Source organism: Homarus americanus, unplaced genomic scaffold (assembly GCF_018991925.1).
Source record: "Homarus americanus isolate GMGI-L3 unplaced genomic scaffold, GMGI_Hamer_2.0 scaffold25563, whole genome shotgun sequence".
Classification (NCBI taxonomy): domain Eukaryota; kingdom Metazoa; phylum Arthropoda; class Malacostraca; order Decapoda; family Nephropidae; genus Homarus; species Homarus americanus.
Window position 1 is genome coordinate 111963 of NW_024721786.1, and position 24482 is coordinate 136444.

General features: G+C 35.8%; 1 protein-coding gene across 1 annotated transcript; it reads right to left on the reverse strand.

Moving 5' to 3' along the window:
- Positions 1-2722: 2722 nt before the first annotated feature.
- LOC121861851 (glutamyl aminopeptidase-like) lies at positions 2723-22874 on the reverse strand. The gene is made up of 20 exons (XM_042359745.1): positions 22855-22874; positions 19038-19300; positions 18552-18727; positions 18175-18319; positions 17446-17559; positions 16794-16938; positions 16485-16655; positions 15911-16008; positions 12998-13132; positions 11250-11414; positions 10622-10755; positions 10279-10385; positions 9604-9725; positions 8991-9194; positions 8043-8116; positions 6304-6436; positions 5596-5741; positions 4063-4176; positions 3850-3958; positions 2723-3221 (listed from the first exon to the last, which is right to left on the reverse strand). The coding sequence occupies exons 2-20, from the start codon at positions 19287-19289 to the stop codon at positions 3075-3077; spliced, it is 2691 nt and encodes an 896-aa protein (XP_042215679.1). The 5' UTR covers positions 19290-19300; positions 22855-22874; the 3' UTR covers positions 2723-3074.
- Positions 22875-24482: the final 1608 nt, after the last annotated feature.

Here is a 24482-nt window from a genome sequence, read left to right on the forward strand (position 1 = left end):
GACTTTGATCTATAACATACTTCATTATGAAACTGAACATTATGTCTGTGTAAAAAAGGATTCATAAAGAAATGAGATATATTACGACAGTATCTGTGTCTGTGATTTGGAAGTATAATAGCAAGATGAGCCAGATGTGACAACATTAACATGTTAAACATCTGACAATGCTGCTTTGACCTTGATCATCAATGGAGATGAAATGAAGAGATGGAGTTTGAAATTAATTTTATGTCCAAGAGGAAAAACCTGTAAGATCTGTACTGATATAATCTTTCCCTGGCAGAGCCTTCCTTTCTCAGAGGGTGGCGAAATGTTGAATGGTAGCAGCTCCTCTCCCCCAGTTGAATCAAGGCCAATACTGTACAAAGATTTAAGTCAGTGAGGCTTCAAGTCAGAGGTTGAAATCCATAATAGATGCACAATTCAGGCTCCTTTAACCTTGATTTATTGGTAACCAGGTTAAAAAATACTGCTAACCATTCAGCATATCAAGGCCCTCAGGCAAAGACAGGTTCTATCAGTGGGCAATTTAGCAGTATGGATTTTACAGGTCTTTAATCCATAACATATAGATCATAAATATGAATTTTACAAGTTGCAGGTTATTTAAAATAGTAGGACAGTTGAAATATTAAAAGTAGAGTATTTGTATATACAGTATACCTGTATATACATGTACAGTATATATAAAGATGGACTTGATAGGATGTGTGAAGTATTGTACACCAATGGAAGTAGTAGTGGAATTGGTGAAGATGTGGGATGATAGGGTAGAGAGGCTGTTGGATCTCTTACTGGAAATACGGAAAGATGAGAAGATACTGGAAGCCTGGAGGAAGTGTGTGATACTGTACCTGTAGTGACATTATCAAAATACATTCAAGTGGAAGGGTGGGAAGTGCTGGGGGCAAGATATGAAAGCAGTGAGGAGGACAGTGACCCAGAGGTTATGGGTTATTCAGAGATGGCTTGTTCATGTGATCCTATAAGAAGCTAATCCTTAACTTTTTGGAATAGCTCAAGGAAGAGGAACTGTGTAAATCTAAGTTTTGATATTTAACCACAGGAAAGAGCTTGGCAATTATATCCTATGGTGTAAGATATACTGGTAACTCTTTTCATTCCATTTTAAAGCTAGGATTCCATATATGCATTTGCAGTGCGGTATGCATTTGCAGTATGCGTTAAATTGCCCTGAAAAATGAACACCCCTATTTCCATATGCATGCAGCTGTCTTTCTAGCGGGAACAGGACAGAAAAGATGGCGCCTAGTGCATCGAAGCTATGATGCTATTAAACATCCTGGGTTTGTATAAGATCAGGCAACAAGCAAAGGAAAATGGACAAGGAAACATAGATACCCCCTGTAGTGGGTTCATAGATTGCAGCTGAATCAGACCAAATATGGACCTTACAGTACTCTGGTAAAAGACCTAAGCTTGGATGAAGGAAATTCAAAGAATATTTTCGTCTGAGCAGACAACAGTTCGCACATGTTCTTTTCCCTGGTTGAGGAGGATTTGGTGAAATACTGTAGGAACAGAGAAGTCATTTGCCCAAGGCAGCGACTTGCAATCTGTATAAGGTGAGTCATGCGTATAAATAAGAAATAATAGGACCCGTAGATAAATATTAAGCGACACAAAAATTAGTATTCCAGTGAACCTTTTATTGAGACCACAAACCTTCATTTTAGAACAGTTGTGTCAAAATTGTATGCATCCCGTAAAATTATATATAAAGGCTTTTAAATGTATTATATAAATGCATTACAAAAATAAGTTGGGATATATTCTGAGTGAAATCAACTTCACAGTCTCCTCGACAGAAAACTGTTTTTTTCCTCGAGGTATTTTGCTGGGTGAGGAGAGCAAACACAGGGATAGTGATGTCACAGTGGGATTCCCATGTCCGTTTCTTTGTGGTAGCATTTTCAATTGCTACAGTGTGTGATTGGAATGTACTGCAAACGCATAATGCTAATGCAACTGTGCCAATGGAAACAACCGTGCACATTTCAATGTGATCTATTTTTGGCACTAACACTACCATTGCCATGTAAATGGAATCCTTGCTTTAATGAGAAACACAGTATTTGATGTGTTGCAATAATTAGTAAAGTGAAATGCTGAAATCACCTAAACTCACATCATATTTTCAGAGACGGTTGTTCTGGACATCAATCCCCACACACCAAAACAAGATCCTTCATAAAAAAGCTGTGAGACGCTTCCAAAAATTTTTTGGTATAAATAATTCACCTAAATAATGTATAAAAGTGTGTTAAATTCTGATATATGTGTTGGTTGTAACATGTTCTTTGGATTTATTTCATTCTTTCATAGAATATTTACACATTAATTATTACTGTAACATTTCTCTTGTCTGTGCCAGGAACACCTTCACTCACTCACTGTTTAGTGAACAGAGAAGCTTTATTTACTGACTTGGGTTCATTCTGGATGAAAGCATCAGACCCGAGTCTTGTTCTAAACCTGTTTAACACTAATCAGTTGTAAAACAAGTGGCCTTATTACATATGCTCGGAACTCTGTAATTGTACATGACAGCTTGATGTGCTTTATGTTTGTGCCATCATCTCGCATAAATCAACACATTTAAGACCTGGTCTTTTATTTTTCAACATTTGAACCCCTACTTTTTATTGTAAAAAATAATTCTGAGGTTCATCTACAAGAATAGGCAATAAAACTAAACTGAAGTGTAAGTTTTAAAGTAATGACTTAAAAATATAAAAACAATTTCTTGTATGTAAGCATCGATTAGGGAAAATGTAAGAGACTTAAGAGTCGAGCAAATGTTCTGAGTCACAAGATTTGATATTAAAGAACTTAATTGATTTCTCTCACAATGAATTACAAATATTAGAAATGCCTCTTCAGTTGTCATTGTGAAAAACAGGCAGTGATAAAAAGTATCACTGAGGTAAGATTGACCATGGTAGAAAATCATGCCATTCTGACTTACCTAATATACATAGAAAATTCTGATCCTTTTATACACAACTCCTGCAGACATTATAAAAATTTTTATGAAGATATTTCTAAACTCATTTCTTTTGTGAGTTAAGCCAGTTAAGGATGGTGGTGGAATAAGACTTCACCCAACGGATGTTCAAACGGATGGATTCAAGCGCTTGCTGCCGGTTCAACTCCCCTGCACCAGCATCTGGATACTGAGTAAAGAACTTCTCCATCTGAAAAATAATTAATGGAGTTGGCAAAAACTCTACAGTATTCACAGTACAGTATTAGAAAGGCAACAGGTCTACATCGAAAATGCCTAAGATAAATGTATTAATAAGGTGTCATATTTGTTTGAACACTTGTATGACTAAAATAAGATGGATTATGTAAATAACATGTAAAAAAACTTATGCAGCAACTACAATACAGTATACTACATATGTTTATGTCACAAAGCAGATTAATATAGTGTTGACACAAACACTGTATGAACAGGTTACTTATAACAAAACAGGAAGGATAAAACCCGGGTGATAATCATCATGCTCCCATGAAATATATATTGAGTTTCAAGGACCAGGACATCATAATGAGGAATAAACTGTATCAACAAATGGAGATACCAGTGGCGTGTCGTGAGAAAATGCTAGGGTAAGCAAATGACGCTTTCGTACTTGTAAAGTCACGAGATCTAAAAGAATTCTTTAGTAGATCACATACAGTCTGTGATCTAAAGATACATATAATTGCAGTGTATAGTTAGTACATGTAGATAGTTCAGATGTTCTGTAATGGGAAGTTTCTCTACTACTTTTACCAAGACAAATTAATGGTGGGTGTGAACACCAGTAGGATTACCTGAGTCAGCTTTTCTGATGTGGAGAAATATTTGGATATGTTGAAGATGAGTTGGCCAAGATACCTGTCGTTTAGGGTATAACGGTTGACCAACCATTCCCAATTTGACCTATAGAGATACAAATCCATTTAGTCACAAATTCACATTCTAAAATTGTTCAGAAGAAATGATGTCCTCAAAATTTCATCAACTAAATATAATACTTTACTCACCTAACCCAATCCCAGACTAGGTCAGTACCAGCAGGGTTATCCGAGATGTATAACAGCACACTGTACAAGTTTTGGCTGCGTACATTCTTTTCATCTTGGGCTAGTTCTATGTACCTTTGAGGGAGATGAAAATAATAAGAAAATATTGGAGATGTTTAATACACCTTTGAGGGAGAAAAAAATAAGACAAAGTATAAGGATGTTTTGGATAAATAGGATTCATACACTGACAGTTTTTCATTAGGTAATAACCCTTTATTGCATCTGCTAAACTGGGGCTACTTTAAGGTTATACTGCACTTAAAATATCTGTTGCAGCTCAATGCTGGAGTAGATACAGACATGGGATCTGGAATAAAAAGTTGAACAGAATGGACACCAGAGGGAGACAAGGTACTGAGTAGCAAGTACAGTACAGTGATCCCTCGGATAACGAACGCCTCGGTTAACGAAGTTTCGGTTAAAGAATTACCTTCCATAAGAATCTTCAATTCGGTTCACGAAAAAAATTAGGTTAACGAATTCCTTACAAATTCTTCTCAACATGTTTTCGCTTGCTCACCAGCTGGAGTATTAGTCCACCAATACAGTAATCGGTTCTAGGGTTTAAATTCGTTCCCATTTGAGTAAATATCAAGAAGGTTGTACTATTCAATAATTTTAAAAGTTTTATATTAAATTTTTTAGTCATTTTAACAATTATTGAACATAATTGAAGTACAGGAAACTAGTTTTTAGCGCGCCAAACAGCCACTTGACTCACCCAGCAGGCGTCAGTTTGTGTCTCTGCTCAGTGGAGAAAACATCTTGCTTGAGACTCTCTTGAACATAAACTATTTTTACATTTTTACAGTACCGTGTACAATTATTGGTCATTCTGAAATTTATTTTACATATTGACAATATATAGAGCAGTGCAATGTTGATTTAAAAAAAATAATCTTGAATTACACCTAGTGAACTTAAAATTTTATGGGTGAAATGGCAGCATGAAGCATGGGGTGATTTCTCTTCCACCCCCACTTCCTTCTCTTCTCCCTTCTCCTCCACCCCTACTTCTAATTCCAATCATCATCATCATCAACCAGGAGCCTTCTACATGCACACCTCAAAGTAAGTGTACTTTACTGCATTTATTTTTAGTTTGTATGTAATTTTCGGTGAGCTGGAACCAATTACCCAAAATCCCACTGAAACAATGGTTTCGTTTAACGAAATTTTCTGTTAACGAACGACCTTCTGGAACGAATTGTGTTCGTTAACCTAGGGACCAATGTAGACAATAAGGTGTAAAAAGGCTGGGTATTGAAATGATATAGGTATATAAAAAAAAAAAAGCTTTTCCGATTAAAGTAAGTAATAAATAAATTTACAGTATTGTTCAACCAAATAATAACTAAATGGCAAAAAGGCTTTACATTATACATGTAGTGAAACCATTAAGCTTAGCAACCAGCATTATTGTTCTATAAAAATACAGTACTGCAACTAAAAAAAACATTTAGACAATTGCCACACATGATTTTTACTTACCTCTGCAAAATATTTTTATCTTGAGCATTGGCTAAACCAAAGTAGAAATTGTCTTGTTCAGTGGCACACTGCTCGACCAGTGAACGCTGCCACATCACTTCCCAATTCTCCTGGGATCCTGACTGTACCATGCCCCACCGATACACCTTGTTCACAAACAAAATTTGTCAATTTATACATAGTGCAGAACCTCTATGGGAATTTTCTTTGCATTACATTCTACAGTTAGTGTTTGCTTATGGAGAAAAAGAAAAGAGGACCTAAGACATCTAAAATAGCAAGTACAGTAGATTATTTAATTTTTTGGGGGGAGGGGGAACAAAAGTTTTGTGGAGGGTAATCACAACAGGAATCTCAGACAAACATAAAACAAAGAGTACAAACTGTAAATCTATTGTCTTCACTCTTTCCTTATTCTTCAGTGTGGTAAATCAAAGGATAAAGAAACCTCATAGAGGATATTTAAGGTACATAAAAAATCCTTATCCTTCACACTGATTCACAAGGTTTCACATCAAATCAATCTTTACATCAAGTATAAAGGTAATTACAAAGGAGAAATATTATGACATGATAATGAAAAGCCAATTAAAAAACACAATAAAGAACTTCTTCTCTTCCTTCCTTCCTTCCTAATAAAATTATTCTGATATTTTTTTTTATCATTAATTAAATTTCAATTTTGTGAGCTTGGTGTGCGGAACTTACTTGTCTACGAGTGCCGGGAGGCAGAAAGTGTGAAACATCGGTGATCCATCTCTCTAGTTCAGTGGCAGCTTCCTCAAGACAAAGTTTGTTGCCATTTACACAGGCCAAGGACAGGACATCAACCCGTAGTAACCTGGTGGGTAGTGGAGTATGAATGTGAGTGAAATTTTAGGATCTGAACATAAATACAGGTACAGTATCCTATGATTTATGATCTCCCTATCTAAGATATTTTGCTTGAATGATGGTAATGTATGAAGACCACCCCACTATTTACGATAAAAAATTTGCATGAGCAATGGTCATCATCCAGGCAAAATATCGCTGCACTCATCAGCTGCGGTCTATCCATGCGCTGCCACGTGGCTACCTGGTGCACTACAGTCCAAGCTTTGTTCCATGATGATCGCACATGCCTGTGATCGTGTAGCTCAACAATTATTGGTCAGTATTGGTGTTGCTACTTATCATTGTTTTTTTACCTTACAGTGAGAGGATATCACTAACATTCTCATTTTATTCTGTTTTAGTAACTGTGAAGTGATATTTGCTATGTTTTTTGTGACTGTAAAGTGCTTTGCCTCTTTTGTTGTAAACATTATGTGAGCAGTGTCAGCCGCTATCATTGTTTTTACCTTATCGTGAAGTCTGTTTTTGTGACAAGTGCATTTGCTCTGTTTTTGTGACAAGTGCTTTCGTTCTGCTTTTGTAACAAGTGCTTTTGCTCTGTTTTTGTGACTGTGAAGTGAGTAGTGTAATTTTGAAAATGTTTGGCAAGGCCAAGGCACCCAGAAAAACTGTGTCTCTGGAGATGAAGCTTGACATTGTGAATCTGTGTGGGAGTCTGAGTGATGTCTCCACTCCAGTTTCAAGAGTCCCTTTAGCCTCGAAGGGGACATGTGATGATGACCAGGTTTGTTCTTAATGATGTGGTGAGTTTTGTTTGTGTTTTATGTCTATTATTATTATTGCAGGATTTTTTTTTTTTTGTGAATACATGTGGATGTGGGTGTTGGACTGGCTGGGAACATATCCCATTGAACCCCATGTTATAATGATCCCGATTCATGATATTTCGACTTATGATGGGTTTTTCAGTAACGTAACCCCATCGTAAATAGGGGGATACCTGTATGTACAATACTCCAGTCGCTGGGCACTTGTGTGGTGAGGAAAACATGTTAATAAAACATTTACAGCATGAACACCAATAAAAATTTCATTCACTTTACTTTTCTCACTGGTGCCATACTTCTATAGGGTCATTTTTTTTTTATTTGAGAACCCTAAATGACAACTAGATTTTTGGATGTACAATAAAAAGGAACATAAAAATCACTAGGAATAAAATCCAATTATATTGTGAAAAACATTTATGTTCTTCACAATGATCAGACTTTATTCCTACTAATTTTAGGGTCCTGTTTATTGCACATCCTAAAATATAGTAATCATTTAGGGTTCTTGAATAAAAAATGACGGTGTATTACATGTCTTTTCTCAATATTCACAAATCTACTCTCTCTAATCCTTCAACCAAGTGAATACTGTACAGCACAAAATTGGCTATCACTCTGTTATCTTTTCTTCTTTTTCACACCTATAAGGGGTGGATCAAGAGATGCGGGAACTTCAAGAAAGAGATAAATGGTAGAGGATGGTGGTGGTGGAAGACAAGTGGAGAGAGAAAGAGAGAGAGCAAGATTTGTAATACTGCAGAAAACTTTCAGTACACTTACTTCTGTAAATGGTCGCCTTTGTCTGCCCATCCAAGGCTAGTGTATATAGGCTTTACTAGGCTGGACACATACTCCTATGAGAGAGTTCAATAAAAATTATACCTGCAGTGATAGAATTTAATAATTTATTACATATACTTAAGACAACTGGGAGGGCATATAAAAAATCTTTTCTTCGGTAACAATTTCTAGATTTTCACGTGAAACACTAAACCTGTACAGTACTGCACACTTTACCTGTCAACACTATATTACAGGTATTTTGAAGCAAATTCCAGTTTAATCCTGTGAAACATTCTAAATTATCTTGGCTCATACTGCATAAAAACTGTGCCTATGGTATATGAGAAGCAATCATAAGCACCTGGCAGCTTCGTTGACTATCCTTGGTCAAATGCCTTACTGTTTACCATTGCTGTATACCTGCACTACCTAGGCACATAAGAAACTGTATACCCCCACAGCCCACGTACAGTGTACACCTACATTGTTTGTATTCATGCTGAACTGCATAACTGCATAGTTTATATACATGCATATTCAATTGTAAACCCGTGTGACAATTTTACTGAATATTATTATAATAATATTCATTATTATTTATACTACAGTGGAGAAAACTTGTTCATACTACCAAGTTATGCTTTTATCTTTCCTCTTCATCTCTATCTCTTGTGACCTTTATAATTATCTTTAAGATTAACAAAACAATGATAAACAGTATCTTTATGCATACATACTTGTACATATTTTATTCTCCATCAGTAAATTATGTTCCCAGCACAGAGAAAGATAAGTGTCCACCCTCAGAATATTCTTAACAAGTGAGAGCCAGTTTCTACTGTAGCTAGGTGTTCTTTTTTCCTTTAAGACTCAATATTTACACTGCATAAGATCCAATACGTTTAAGATAAAAAATTTGAAAAGAACAATACAAAAATACCTTACCTGGAATGGCTGACAGGCTTTTGTTTCTGCTAATAATCTTGTCATAACAATGAGGTGCGTGTATACCGAGTCCCAGGGCACGTAATCTGTTTCAGACGCCAGACCACGACTGAAGTTGAGAGCTACAGAATAATCCACCAAGGCAGCATCAGCGAGTGCAAAGACGTCATTGTAGAGGTTCGCTCGTTCTGCAGTGCCCACAACCTGCAAGAAGTTATATATGTGCGGTAGTGTTTAACTGTCACATAACTCTTCACAATATAAAAAATGACCGTGTGTTATCTTCTGTGATTGAGTGGAAGCACACTGTTTACATAACAAGCAATCAAATAATAACTACAAAATAAAGTACGTACCCTAGTATACAGTATAAGAATTGTATGAACAAGATTAAATGCACCAATGGACAAATACAGACACTAACAGACAAGACTAAATATGATAAACCAGTGGAAAAGCTCAAACATAATTGGACAAATAAAAAACAGCAAAAAACAAAATTAAAAGCCATTTATTTGGACTGAGGTCAACATAAGCCACTCTTATTACACAGCCAGAGAAGATATCCATATGAGTCAAAGTACTTTTAAGTGCATAAACTTATCCAACTCACCTTATCGGCACAAAGTTTTTCTAGCTGTTTCCACATGTTAGTCTCATAGTTGACACGGTAGTAGCCCTTCTGTTGAACATTCACCTTAACCCATGTTACTCCTGGATCTATTTTCAATGTCACTGAAAAAAAAAAATAAATAAATAAAAATAAATAAATAACAGCTGGTTATCTTATCTCTCACAAACTTTTTCATCCTGGGATATCATCTTATATTTTAGCTATGGGTAATGTCAAGAGTTTTTGGTAGGGGGAGTTACTGAAGAATTCTATAAGCTCACTTAGTTATGTTAGTTATAACAAAATAAAGAAAACTGATACTCAAACTTCAATCCATATTTGTTAACTTTATGTACAGTGAACTTGTGATTCAAAGCAGAGAAGCCATCACTTGGATTAACACAAGATATTACCCCATTACTGCACTAAAAAGAATGACGACCTTTATGTGTACCATTACCAAAGAAGATGAAGAAGTGAGAAGCGGAAAAAAAAGATAAAAAGAAAGAATGAAAATAAAGATCTGGGGAAAAAAATCTGTATTTTGGCTGTTACAATGTGGATAAGTTTAAGGGGAATAAAAATTTGTCACAAATTATATTCCCTCTGTAGACTAAACTGTACCTTTGTTTTTCCAAAGATACCACTTCTAAGTTTTTTTGTAGGGCTACTTACAACTGCCATCTTTCCGGTAGAGCCAAGCCCTCTGGGTAGTGGAGTCTGATGAGGTGAAGTAACTTATTGGGATGTCCCATTTGTACTCAAACTCTGAACATGATCGACTGTACGGAGAAATTATTAATATTTAGCACTTCAAGAAATTTGGCTTTCCTAACTACCTTTAATAAACAAATTTAAATGCAAGAATCCATTAATGAAAGAAGTACAAGTAAGATTGAGTTAACTGTAGACACACTGATGACAATATGTACTAGAAGCATGCTCATTTTATTTCTACTTTGATAAAAACTGGTGTTTAAGGTACCATTCGATATATTTTATGCAAGATTTTCCTCACTCATGTTTTGCCGTTGGGTCCTGGAGGAACCTCTTCTGGGTCAACACCAGAGTTTCAGGAGATGTTCGCACCATAGTGACTACAGGGTAACCCATCTGGCGTGTCCAGGTGTCCATTATCGCCCCTACATCACTCTAGGGAGGAAGAGTCATTCACATACATATGTGAACTTTGCTTTCAATTGTAATTTATCACATGCAAAATAAAGAGAGAGAGAGAGACTTTTCCTACTTTAACAATAAGTGGATGGGATTAATCAAGAAAAACAGAAACTCCCTCCCTTCACCTGCTGTTATTCAACCATTCTAAGTGCTCTAATACATGAGTTATGCTAAGGAGTTACTCTTACAAATCAGGGCCCCCAAATTTCCATTTATTTTACCCCTTGCACTTCAAATATTATAAAAAAGATTAACAAATAGATACCGGTACAGAAACTAAATAAGAAAATGCAAAAGGTTAAATATTCATATCTAATTGTTTTTTCATACTGCTTCCTGCCCACATCACAAGAGTTCTAACATAATACTGAGAATACTTTAGTACTAGAGCTTAATCCTCCTAGTAAGCTAGATAGTTATGGAACAAAACAATAATCATTAGTATAAATAAACACAACTGTTCCAACCTTCTGTCCATCAGGCACACAACTAGACCAAGCTGCGGTAAGTTCTGCCCACAGGTCCTGCGTCACTGCATTATCATAGGCATATTTTTTGAGGAACGAATTAATGCCCTTTTGGAAGGCAGCCTCCCCCATGAAGTTTTCCAGCATCCTCAACACAGATGACCCCTGCATGAAGAAAATGGAACATGTACTTTTATTAATTGGAAGAAGTTGACACACACAAAGGCTGAAACAAGAACATGATACCACAGACTAAATTATTTTCTACGCAAAGGATATACAGTCGTTTGCACTTATACTGTACCTAGTACAGTGGTAGGCACATTTTGTGAGATGTGGCTACTCTCTGCTTGTTTACATTGTATTAAAACTCCTGAAATGGTTCAATGGAACCACCCAATATTAGTCAGATTAAGGATGCTAGATAAACATTCCACAGAGGTGCCTCATCTCACAAAATGTGCCAGCCACTGTACCGAGTATAAGTTTAGGTGACTGTACCCTTTCAACTGACAATATTAAATCAATTACAAGTAAGTTATTAAACTAATTCTTTTTTTATATGTACACTCGCTCCAAGAAGTATCTTCACTGAGGGCCTGATGAATTTCAAAATGGGCCCCGCGACTCCTGTTGTCTCGGTAGGGTTTTCAAAATCCTTCGTCCTTTGTGACATGTTGTCTAATACAAAATCATAAGGATACTTTTGGGAGAGTGTGTACCTATATATTTCTATCGATTCTTGTAGTGAAGCTTATTACAGTACTGTATTAATTATGACTTTTTATTCTATTATACGTAATGTATTTCACATTCAGTATAAAAAGTCTTTGTTAAATCTACAACAGTAAATATAACTTCTCTACATTTGTAAATAAAGTTACCACAGTTATGGGACCATTTATCCAGCAAGCTTGGGTCCTCGGGCTTGCCGGATAGGGTTTTTCCAGAATCTGGAGAGCCAGACCTAAAATGTACAGCTTTAACTGTGTAAACTGTATACAGTAATTGAAACTAAACATTTTAGGCATATAAACATCAATAGTAAAACCAGAAAAATAATATAGCAAAAATGAAAGCAAAAAAAAGAAGAAAGATACAAGTTCGTGTACACACTGTCACAGTTGGTCGAAACTCGCCTGAGTAATGAAACAGTGTCCTTAGCAAAGGTGCTCCACTGTGGACCCTCCTACCTCTCCACACACGCACTCACCACACAGCTTCACAGATGTAAATTCGTAGATATGTAAAACTTTATACCTTATGACAATTATTATGTTTATTTTTTTTAACTTTGTATGCAAGATTGAGTGTGCATGTAACTGTGTAAAGAAAATGAAGAAAGTTAGATATACTGTATCTATCCAAAATTATGATTTGAAAAATAATCATAACATAACATATAGCTCACAGATAGGGAAGAGTTGGAAATATCCCCGCTTCGTCCAGGAATTACTTTTGGCCGAATAAATGGTCCCAAACTTGTACTCCACATTAGTAAAAAAGGTTACAAAGAATTTCATCATTATCTCAATCAGTACTGTATAAAACTCCTATACAGTACTAAAAAGATAAAGAATAAACATGGATATAAAATCTATGACTTATAAATAAACTTGTCCAAAGTGAAGAATGACAATCAAACTAGGGTAAACATTCTTTACTGAAACTTATGCCACAAGCTGGTGTAGTCCCTGAATATCACACTAAATATATAATACTGTGCAGTGTTAACAGACAACACGAACCTTTTTGTAAGATATGACATCAAACATGGCATTAATCTGATCAGTTGTATCCACACACTTGACAATTGGGTGAGAACTGAGGCAAGAGTCACTTTTCATCACCACCTGCAGATTCCTGGTCAGGAACTGAGATTCCTGTGTCACATCAAATACTTGGTTAAATTATTATATTTCTACAAATAAAACTGTTCTGTCATGAGCCGCCTGGGCAAGTAGCACTATAATAACATATAATTATAAATGAAGAAATCCAGTCGTCCACAAAAGTCCTGTCACTTCTTCTGCTGTTCCATGAACCCTGAGATTCAGACTCGTGAACCCAAAGCAATCAACACTAATGCATTATTCTGTCCATAAATGCTTGAGATCCATGAGTCTGAATCTTGGAGTTCATGGAACAACAGGAGAGGCGACGGGACGTTTGTCGGTGACTATACAAGATTAAGGAGAGACAAACAAAATCAAAATCCATATAACTTTGTAGCTGCTTATGAAACTATACACACGAGGTCTGTTATTGCCTTATCCTTATTGCTCATGTATATTTTTCATATAAAATTGTATTTTTTCATATCACAAAGCACTTTCAGTAAAATGCAATTCACAGTCTTTACTTCTGATCAGTTAAAACATTGTACAGGTACTGTTCTAAAAATATGCAAAAATAAATCTAATTTAAAGCTTTCAAACATCATGGATTCTGTGTTAGCATAAAAGGAAACCTGAGTACCTGGAGAAAACCTGCCATGTCTGGTAGGGTCACACTGGACAACACCATTCCCACATTCAAGCTGGGATGTAATGATGATGGCCTAGCACATAAGAGTTGTACTGCCAACAATACATAAATGTGAAACTAGACCCACATTATCTGCTTTCTTTTTTGAATTGTACTTTTAAGTTTTCATGCAACATTACATGTTATATCCACAGTACAGTACTGTGCTGGAAGTGACATGTCTTACTTCACACAGCACAAAGGACAGGTTCTAGTCAGAGGCTGGACTCCCATCTTTGGAAGAATTAATTTCTCTCTCTCTCTCTCTCTAGGTACAATAAATTACTTCAAGAAATGTGTCAGCATTGGCCATTAGCAGTTGACCAATTTCCTTGTACCATTGACTACTGGTCTTTATTCCCAGGGGTCTTTCTGCATAAACACAGTTACCATATCACAGCACATTCAATTAGCTATGACAGTGACTATAGCCAGAAATTACTTTCATTGCAGTTGCAATATCTAAATCCATGGACTATGGACTACACACCCTAAGTCACACATCATAATTAATATTTGGAATTTGCATAAAAACACCTGCCAGTGAGTAAAATGAGTCGTTATTTTTCTATTACCGGCATATACCAATTCAAACATTATCATCAACACCACCACTGTTTTACAGCCTTCCAAATTTACAAAAGTTAGCCAAAACACACAAAAAACTAATCACCATAAAAGATTGAGGTACAATAATTACATAAAACATAAAGTATCAGCACCAAAAAAATCGAGTGAATACAGAAATCGAACTCACAAGTACCAGTATAATACAATTAAAAAGAGACACCAAAAATTATGTGAATAAATTACGGCTCAGTAACTGGTTCAGTTTATCAAAAAATTAGTGATGGTCATTCATCTTGGACAAGCTTCCAGATGCAGGAAAAAGATAAAGTCAAACCTTATCATATGATATGGAATCAAACATTGCATTGATCTCATCAGCAGTCTCTACTTTTTGGACGATTGGGTGTGAGCACAACTTTGAGTCATCGATGAGCACGTCTTGCAAGTTGCTTATACAAAACTGTGAATCCTGTGTGTCATGAACAGAACTTTATTAACACTAAAATGAGCCAGCTATTCAAAAACTCTCAAGCTAAAATTTATGACTTATATACTATGCATCTAAATGCATAAGAGAGAGGTATTGGGAAGTAATTAAGATGAAGGAAAATTTTTGGACTTTGTGATTCAGACAGATAGATGCTAAGGTTGGAAAACTAGAGATGTGTGAAAGAGAGACAATCACAGTAAGACAGGGAATGTTAAATGGATAATACAACAGTAAGAAAGAAAACTATGAACAGTTAGATATGAAGAGCCACCAGGGAGACACAAGGGGTTGTCTTGTCTGAACATTTAAGACAGCAAGAAAGAGAAAGGAAATAAAGCTGACAACTACATAACATTAATGAGATCTGCTGAGTAGTAAATAGAAGGTTGTAATGCTACACTAACTTGATGGAACATGAGAAAACAAAAGATGTAATGTAAATGACATTAACAGGATATGGAAGGAATGATCTAAAAAAAAGTTCTATAATGAATCTAACAAGAAGGCATGAGGAAATGAGAAAATGATTAAGGTAGACTAAAGAGGCAATGAAAACAGTAAACAGGATGAATTATGGCTGTGTCTCTGGCATGATCAAGTGAACATACAAGTGCTGAGAGAACAATATGGGTACACAACTCTGGTCATGCATTATGTGAGATTTGATAGCCTGGCATGGTGATGGATTACATGATTGGATGGATGTGATGACAGAATCTTTATACAACAATACCTAGTGTCCTCAATGACTAATATACAGGGTGTCTTCGAAAAATTAATACCTGTACACACACTGCCTTATAGATATACGTGGAAATCATGTGAATGCTTGTACTGTATTACAACAGCAACATTCTCCTCGCTTGTTAATGTACAAAGTCTCTAAAAAGTGAGAAAAATATTGCTGTTGCAATACTGTAAAGGCATTCACGTGATCTCCATGGAGATCAGTAAGGCAGCATATACTGTATACACCAGACACCCCGTATATAAGTACAGATTGCAGGAGGTTGAAGATGTCAAATATTTAGAGGACAAATTTTGGTGAAACTGAGAAAGTATGTTGTACACTTACCATGTCCCAATCTGGGTGAATGTGGTCAACTCCTTTGAACTCCACATAGCTTGCAAAACCTTCATTGAGCCATAGATCATTCCACCAATCAAGTGTCACTGTAAAGAAAATAAATCAACCACAATACCAAAACAAATAATGTGTTCAATATCAGTAGCTCTTTTATCTCAGTTTTCTAAACACCAAGTTGATTTTCAGACCTAACTTGACAGCCAATACCAAAAAATCTATCTGTATCTCACATGATTGAAGAGTTTATTATAATACCAATGTTAAAATAGTTCAACCTAACTCCGATACTGTAAACAGCACAATTAAGACTTGCTTAGCATCCTTATTACACAAGTACACAGTGTGACATTTTACTTATTTTCAACTTCTTTTAGTGGATTTTGATATAAATTATGCACTGTATTACCTACTAAAACTTCAAATTATATAATAACATTCTATCAAGCAATCCACTGTGCCTTTCTCTCTATTGATTTGTCACTCCCATCATAAGAAACAGTAAATCTCTCCCTCTTTTAAAACATTGTAATAAACTGACAATAAAGCTAAAAAGAAAACTTACTGAGGTTACCAAACCACTGATGTGCCAGCTCATGCGCTATGACAGATGCCACTCGCTGCTTGTTGGATGCCGAGCTCTGGCTCTTGTTGTAAAAGATGGCTGTCTCTCGGAAAGTTATGATCCCCCAGTGTTCAGTCGCTCCAGATGAGTAGTCGGGAATGGCTGCCATGTCTGCAGAAACAGTGACAAAATAAGTTCGTCTAAGTGGGTCATTATTCACATACCTAGCGGTTGTACTGTACTGTAACCCTAACTAGAAAATACAGACCACAAACATAAACTATATAGAATGGGCACTGACTGACTCACCACTCTTTGGGAGAGGAAAGGGAAGATCAAACATGGTCTCGTACATCTGCAGAATACTTGCACCGGTGTCGAGAGCGTACTGGGAGTTCTCTAGCCTACCTGAAGGAGCATACACGCGGAAAGGCATGCCACTCGACATAACTTTCTGAAACAGGAGCAAAAATATGTAAATCAAACTTGTAAAGTATAGGAACACAAAACACACTAAAATTTTTCTTCACTATGACATAGTTAACTTCCATGCTATAAGTAAGTTAGTTAGTTCTATATATATATATATATATATATATATATATATATATATATATATATATATATATATATATATATATATATATATATATATATATATATATATATATATATATATATATATATATATATATCATGTAAAACCTATAAACACATTTAATTTTTTTTCATTTGAACAATATCCACAAGAAAGTCAAAATATGTGATGGTTTATTCCTTGTGAGAGCTCCCTTTGTCTACCATAACAATTATTTTTACTATCTTAAAAGTGTTTCTTTCCCTTTGGTAAATTGGTATACTGTATTAGTATTGCTTTCCTCAATAACTCGGGTCAACTGGCCCACAAGAAAATAATTCTAAAGGAATTAAAAAACAGATTTTAAAAATTGTTATTTCTTACTTCTTTATATGTGAAGTCACACACAATAAAGCACACAAGGTAAGTCACCATTGGTACAGACTTGTTAAACACGACTTCTGTGAGGCCTCTTGCTGGTGTTCCTTCCACTTCTTCCTGTACATATATAGAGAAGGTATTTGGGACTATGAATAAAATTCATGGTGTGTGTATATATATATATATATATACAGTATATATATATGTGTGGGTGTGTGTGTGGGTGTGCGTGTAAAAATCAAATCAATTATAAAAATTTCGTCTAACTTCATAATACTGTACTGTAGTGTACTGTATTTCTATAATTAGACAGCTCTCAAATAACAATCTACTCTACTGTGCTTACCTTACACAAGATTGACTGTAAAATATATTCAAAGATAAAAAATACTCAAATACAAATAAACAACTTACTTTGTCAACAAAATTAGTAGAGACTAAAAAATATGATAAAGGATTACAGTACAGGTCTCTAAAATGGTATAAGTATCAACCTTCACAGGAACTATGAAATCAATTCATGTACAGTAAATAACAAAAACAAATATGGTACAGTAACTTAAAGCAAGTGATGAATTAAATCCACATTATAGCTCTAAATGTAAGCTATTTATACAGTATTATTAAAAGTTTTCAACAATATATCTGCATTTGTCACTCTGCATTAATTATGGAAAAAGACATGGCATTAAAGATGTGTAAAATACATATAAAAAGTGAGGTTCATCTTACCATAACTGGCATGTTAGAGAGAGCAATGTATCCATCTGAGGGTCTGACTATGGTGATCTTGTAAGTGGACTTGAAACTCGGTTCATCAAAGCATGGGAAGGCACGGCGAGCGTATGTGGGCTCAAACTTTGTCGTGGCTAAACCTCTGCAAGACAGATTTCCACATGTACAATTCAGCAAGTTTTGTACGACTCATTCCAGGATATCTAACCACACTTCATGGTTCATATCCTTTTTAGTTTCACTACTCTCTTTCCACTTCCAACTGTCTACTCAACTTCCAAACCAGTTCATATTAAAGGAGGTTTGTGAAGATATGAACAACATAGGTAAGAACAATTATCATTTCAGTGCCAATATTATAAGACTATTATTACCTTCGATTTCCAGACTGATCAGTATATTCAGAGTAGTAGAACCCCACAATGCCTTTCTGGAGGGACCCTGAGAAATTCATTGTGACCCTGAAAGTGCCTGATTCCACCAGAGAAGCAGTTCTGATGACCCAGAACTCATTGGGTTCATATTCAAAGGCCTCAGTAAGTGGTACATCCTGAAATAGTATGAAAATGTGATCACATAAACAAAAAGTCTCTCCTTCGCAGACATTTACACTACTTTTTTTTGCTCACTCCTTTATATATTACCAAACTCAATCAAAAATCTATACGTATACACAGTTAAACTTCATGAATAGTGTATAAACTGTACAGTATGAACTTAGAATACACACTTAAAGGCCTCAGTGACCATGCCTTTTAGAGATCAGTCTTTTCTCAGTGTACCTGTGTCACACATTTTGTCTAAGTGTAAATGCCATACACATGTTTGTCAAAGAAACAACTACATAACAAATATCTTACCTGAGTTTGGTTTCCATTTACTCTGACAAGTTTAGTCTGGGTAATACTGAGCCATTTTGTGTGCACGAGGAAGTGGTCCAGTGCCTCTGAAGTTGTGACGTCAATGCTTACTTTGCCAGAGAATGTCTTGGTTGACAAGTCTGGATGTAAGTACACAGAATAATGGTCTGGCTGAACAGACTTTGGGAGACGGAAACTGTCCTCCCACGGGTTGCAGCCAGTTTTCAGCTTTTTGGGAGTTTGTTCTGGCATGATACCTGTAACTGGAAAAAATGTACTTTCAAAACACACATTCAACTACAATACTGTACAGTATTGTATTGCAATTGCATTTTTGTCCATATATGGAGCTGCATAAGCCTGCCCCACTAGAAACCACAAGTTAAAAAAATTGTCAGGGAAATATTTTTCGGAGTGAGGGTTGTGAACTCTTGGAACAATCTGCCAGAAAGCGTTTGATGACACAGAGTTTGAGCTCATTCAAGACAAGACTTAACCAACACTGGCAGGTACAGATACATCCTGGAACCACTACCCCATGCCCAGTACTTGCCAACAGTGCGTAACAGAGACGTAACTGACCACCCAAGCTGCTAACAAGCCAATCAGTGGCGAAAAGGATAAATTTAAAGTATAATCTAACCTAACACCCTCAGGCAGTCTCAAAGCATTTAATCATCAGCTGAAATAAGTTGAGATGCCTAATTTTTATGTGTTTCCCACAGTCTTTTAAAACAAATGGAAATACAGTAGGGTATGCTATAACGAACGGATCCTACTATGAATATTCCTATAACGAACGGTTTTACCTATAAAATTGAGAATGCTATAATGAACGAAACTCCTACAACGAACATTATTTAAAAAAAAAAATTTTTTTTTTTTTTTTACTAATTTATTGTTTTTTTATTACAAGTATTAATGATATTCTTTATTTCAGGGGTTTAGATGCATATTTATGCACTTTTTTAAAATTTTTACAATTTTATATTATATTTTTCAGTGTTAAGTGGTTGTATTTGGGGGCCTGGAACGGATTAATCCTATAACGAACGAATGCTATAACGAACAAGGTTCTAGAACCAATTAGATTCGTTATAGCATACCCCACTGTACGATAATGGTGGAGTAGATGGTTAGCATCAGGATTTTATGGAATTACACCAAATTTTCAGGAGGTGTTGTTTGGATGATACTAATAAAATATAAATTATAATGCACAGAATCTATTAGAACCTTACCTAACCTACCTAGCCTCACCTCACTTCCTAACCTATGCATTTTTTTTTTTACTTTCTTCAGAAAAAATGAGTGAATTCAATCCAATATAAATGGTAATAATGCCTGATGAGATTGTAGTATAGCAGATACTCCCGTAAAGCAGACGATGTGAACCAAAACGTGGTCGCCACAGGAGATCCGATGGTGCCATAATTATGGTACATAATCTATTTCTTCACCTACAAAGCACAGAGATGTGAAATTACTACCATATGGTCAATGTTCAATGTTTTTACCCTGTTATTTCCCTCTTCTTTCTTGCCCTAACTACAAAGAAGTAATTTATGATTGAAGGATAGACTAAAAGAAAAAAACAAAATAGTACAACATTGTCATTTCAATTTAGTTACTCAATATGAACAAAATATATAAAATGCATTCGGGTGCTAACTGTCTGCTTTTGATATATAAATGTGGATAAAGATTCGTTTTAGGTCGATCACAGAAACTACTAACAAAAATGCTTTCCTAGTGTATTTTATGCTGTTTAAAGCAAATCTGACTTTCATTTCCACTGCAATTGAGCAGTTATGGAGATATGACCCCCCCCCCCCCACCCAATTACCAACAATATTGGTTGTTCAAAGTGGTCAGGGCTTTGAAGTAGAGGGAAAATGTGGGATAAAATACTAAAAAGAACACCCAACAAACCTTTGAAAACCTAGCAGTTTCCACAGTCAAACTAAAACGAATATTGATCTAAATGTGACACGGGAAGCTCCCAATAGAGAACAGTAGGTTAGGTGTCATCCTTTACTGTACTATTACCAAGAGTCTCACAAAGAATATCAGGGACCTGCCAGTGTGGCATACCCCGGTGTCACTCCATCTGAATGACTGTTTAATGCGCTCTTTGCCATCCCACTTAGATGATTAGTTTAAGTTATATTAAATAATCTATGTTGGGAACAATCCTCTATGTGGGAAATGTTAACGTGACCTGTACTCTTCCCTTAACAGTATTTCAAACCTTAGACAAACTTCAAAGTTATAATCCTAATAAAAATACAATTATGTATTCCACTGTTTTTGTCATTATCATCAGGACCTCAATGGAAGTAAAAAAAACTTTAAGTATATTTTGTGGGTTATACCGGGTACCTGTACTGTCTATATACTAAACCAATATGAAGGTAGCTGACAACTTCACTGAATAAATATTTATCTGGTAAAAATTTGCTTTTATTCCTATTGGGATAAAAACAAAGGGGTAATTATATACTGTAGGACTAATCCGTGAGCAAAACTGATTGAAAACAATTATAGAGACGCCGGATTTTCATTGTTATATTACAGTGGACACTGTTGCAGTTTGTGGAAATATGTTAAAAAATGGATACCTGTATTTTCAAAATAAAAGCTACTTAACATTTGTGGTTATGAAGAGCAGACCTAACCAACCAAACCTACCTAACCTGACCTAACTTCCCCAGTATATTAAACACAGAACTCACTATGATATGGTGAAATTTGAGGCATTTTCTGGACGTGATATGATACGGCCGCATCGGCGCTATGCAGCCCTGGCGGGTTAGTCCTATATATTAAACCAATGAAGGTAATATCGTTTCATCATCCAGCGAATGTTAGGGGTTCTCCGGTTAGTTTAGGTATAGGTTAGGTAAGGATGGTTTGGTTTGGTTAGCTTAGGTTAGGTTAGGTTAGGTTAGTTTGGATATCTTAATATAGGGATGACCGAAACTATAATTTTACCAAAATGAATATTAACTGGGCGACTTAACCTAACCTACTATTGCCATAGAAGAAAATTGATTCCTAACTAAAAAGAAAAAAAAATCCTAGTGATTGTAGTGGATTCCTCCCCTACAAACGCTTTTCGCTGAGTAGCTGACCCCGCGACCTCGTGGTCTAGGTCAACCAGCGCCACCTTACATGACAGAGGTCAACTATTAAGCCACGCCTACCTCCATTATATAAGATCTCACCTCGTGGTGACCTACCTCTCTTTCTATCTACAGCCAGTCTTCAAGCTACACCTCCTCCTCCACTCCTGCCTGGCGGCCCTCGCTCCAGCTGGCGACCATGGTGACCCACAAGCTGGTCCTCCTCTGAGCACCCTCACCAACCAGCTCTCTCTACATCACGCTTGTAACCATGCTGCCTTCCCAGCACCAAGCTGCACTGTACATCCAATACAATAGTAGACAGTGAGCACACTGTGAGTTTCCTTTCTCCATCCCATCCTGAGTGTGAACCAATATCACATAACCCCACATGATAATGGTAAAAAATCCGAAACACCTATTAGGAAAAATACGATTAACCATCTATCTTTATATCTATTCCATAAATTCATTAAATCCACAGAAACAAAGATATTCAGTAAAACTGTAATACACTTGTAATTTATCATATTTTAAGAATTAACATACAGAAAGTTCTCTAAACACATAAGATACCTTAGTTACACAAAAAATGGCAGATCCTCTATTAGTTATAACTAGTGATTCATTCAGAGAAACATGTCATATTCACCTAAAGATAAAGGGTAACACCTAATACTACCAGTCAGTACCGGAGGCTCCCACAGGTGCCACCACATACAAACAATGATAACTCATACCCCAAAGTTGGAGCAAATAAATAATACCCACATCAATATAAATAATATAAAGTGTAATAAGTAATGATTTACTATTATATAAAGGGTATAATAATGCTAAAATAACATAATAAAGGTAGAAGTGTTCGTTTATATACAGCTGAGTCAGTGGCAGCGACTTACACTTCAAGATGAACCAGTTAATAAAACATGCCATATATTCCACTTCCCAGTACATAGTGTTATATGATGAGTAATACAAAATTAAGACTGATGTTAGAATTCTGGTGCCTAGGGTCTTTCTTGTGTTAGAATTTGATACGCGATAGAGCAAACTGGTTCCCTGTTGTACATGGACCGAAGACCGAAGAACAACAGGTACAAACTGGTGAATGATATACAGTTTTACTTTTTACTTCTATCCTCCTCACCACTGATATTAATACTATAAAAGCAATACAGTACAGCTAGAAAGTGCGGCGACCTCATTCAACCCAGTTATAGAATGGGTGTTTTATGTGAGGAAATGTAAAACAATACAGGTGAAAAGTTGTGATGGTTATATTATTTCTGTGTATCTAGGAATTTTAGTTCTCATTGTGCTGTATCCAACCGCTTGCATTATTTTTTCGTATAATTTTCACTACAAATGTTTAATACTTCAATAATACCATAGTTGCCACAACCTGTTTAATGCAACACTAACACAGACGTATCATATTATGTAGCCATCTTACAAACCACCATGAATTTGTAGAAAAAAATTCCACGATGGCCTTTTATAGATAATAGCAGTTTATTGAGCTGATATGTATTTAGGCTTAATTCTTGTTTTTTTTTCTATTTCGATGCATATCTATTCAGTTCAATCAGTTGTCTAATGCCTGTTTCAGTTACTCTACAGAGCCTTCATTTTGGCTGGAACACTGCGTAGATTTTTACATATGTAAGCTTTGTACTTTTCCGTATATGAACATACTTTTTTTAAAATAAATTTCATGACAATTTTGAAAATATTAGCAGATCTCAATAAGTAGATTTTGTAGTAAAATAAAAACTCCTCAGTGATGGATCTCGCTTGACTACTGAAGACGAGATCCTAGAGTACAGTTGGCGGGAGGAAGAGTTCGGCGGTGTCTCATAATTTATTTTCGATTATGTGGTGTATCATTGAATCATTCATATTAGACATCCCACGTCATCATAGAATATTAAATGTGCAGTACTAGGTAAGTACGTGATTGTAATTTTGTAAGGGCGAGTGTTTGAGTTTATTCACTCCTATGAAACACGTTAACGAAGATAATACTTATGTCGGTACATCGTATAGCAAATTGATTACAGCAAAATTACATATTCAAGTACACGATGGTTAATTTTATGCGATAATTGGGAGTATTTATTTCAGTGTGTTAGGGTGTGTTGCTTATTAGAGGGTCAAACATGACCTCCAACTTTACAAAGTGTCCACCATCTTTTTTCCAGCCTGGCGGTGCGATGCAGGAAGACTACTGATGCATGTCAGTGTTAAAGGCATCGTTACCCCAGGGCAACCTGTTGTTTAACTTTCACTTTTAACATTTACGTCGAAGGTAGAGCAA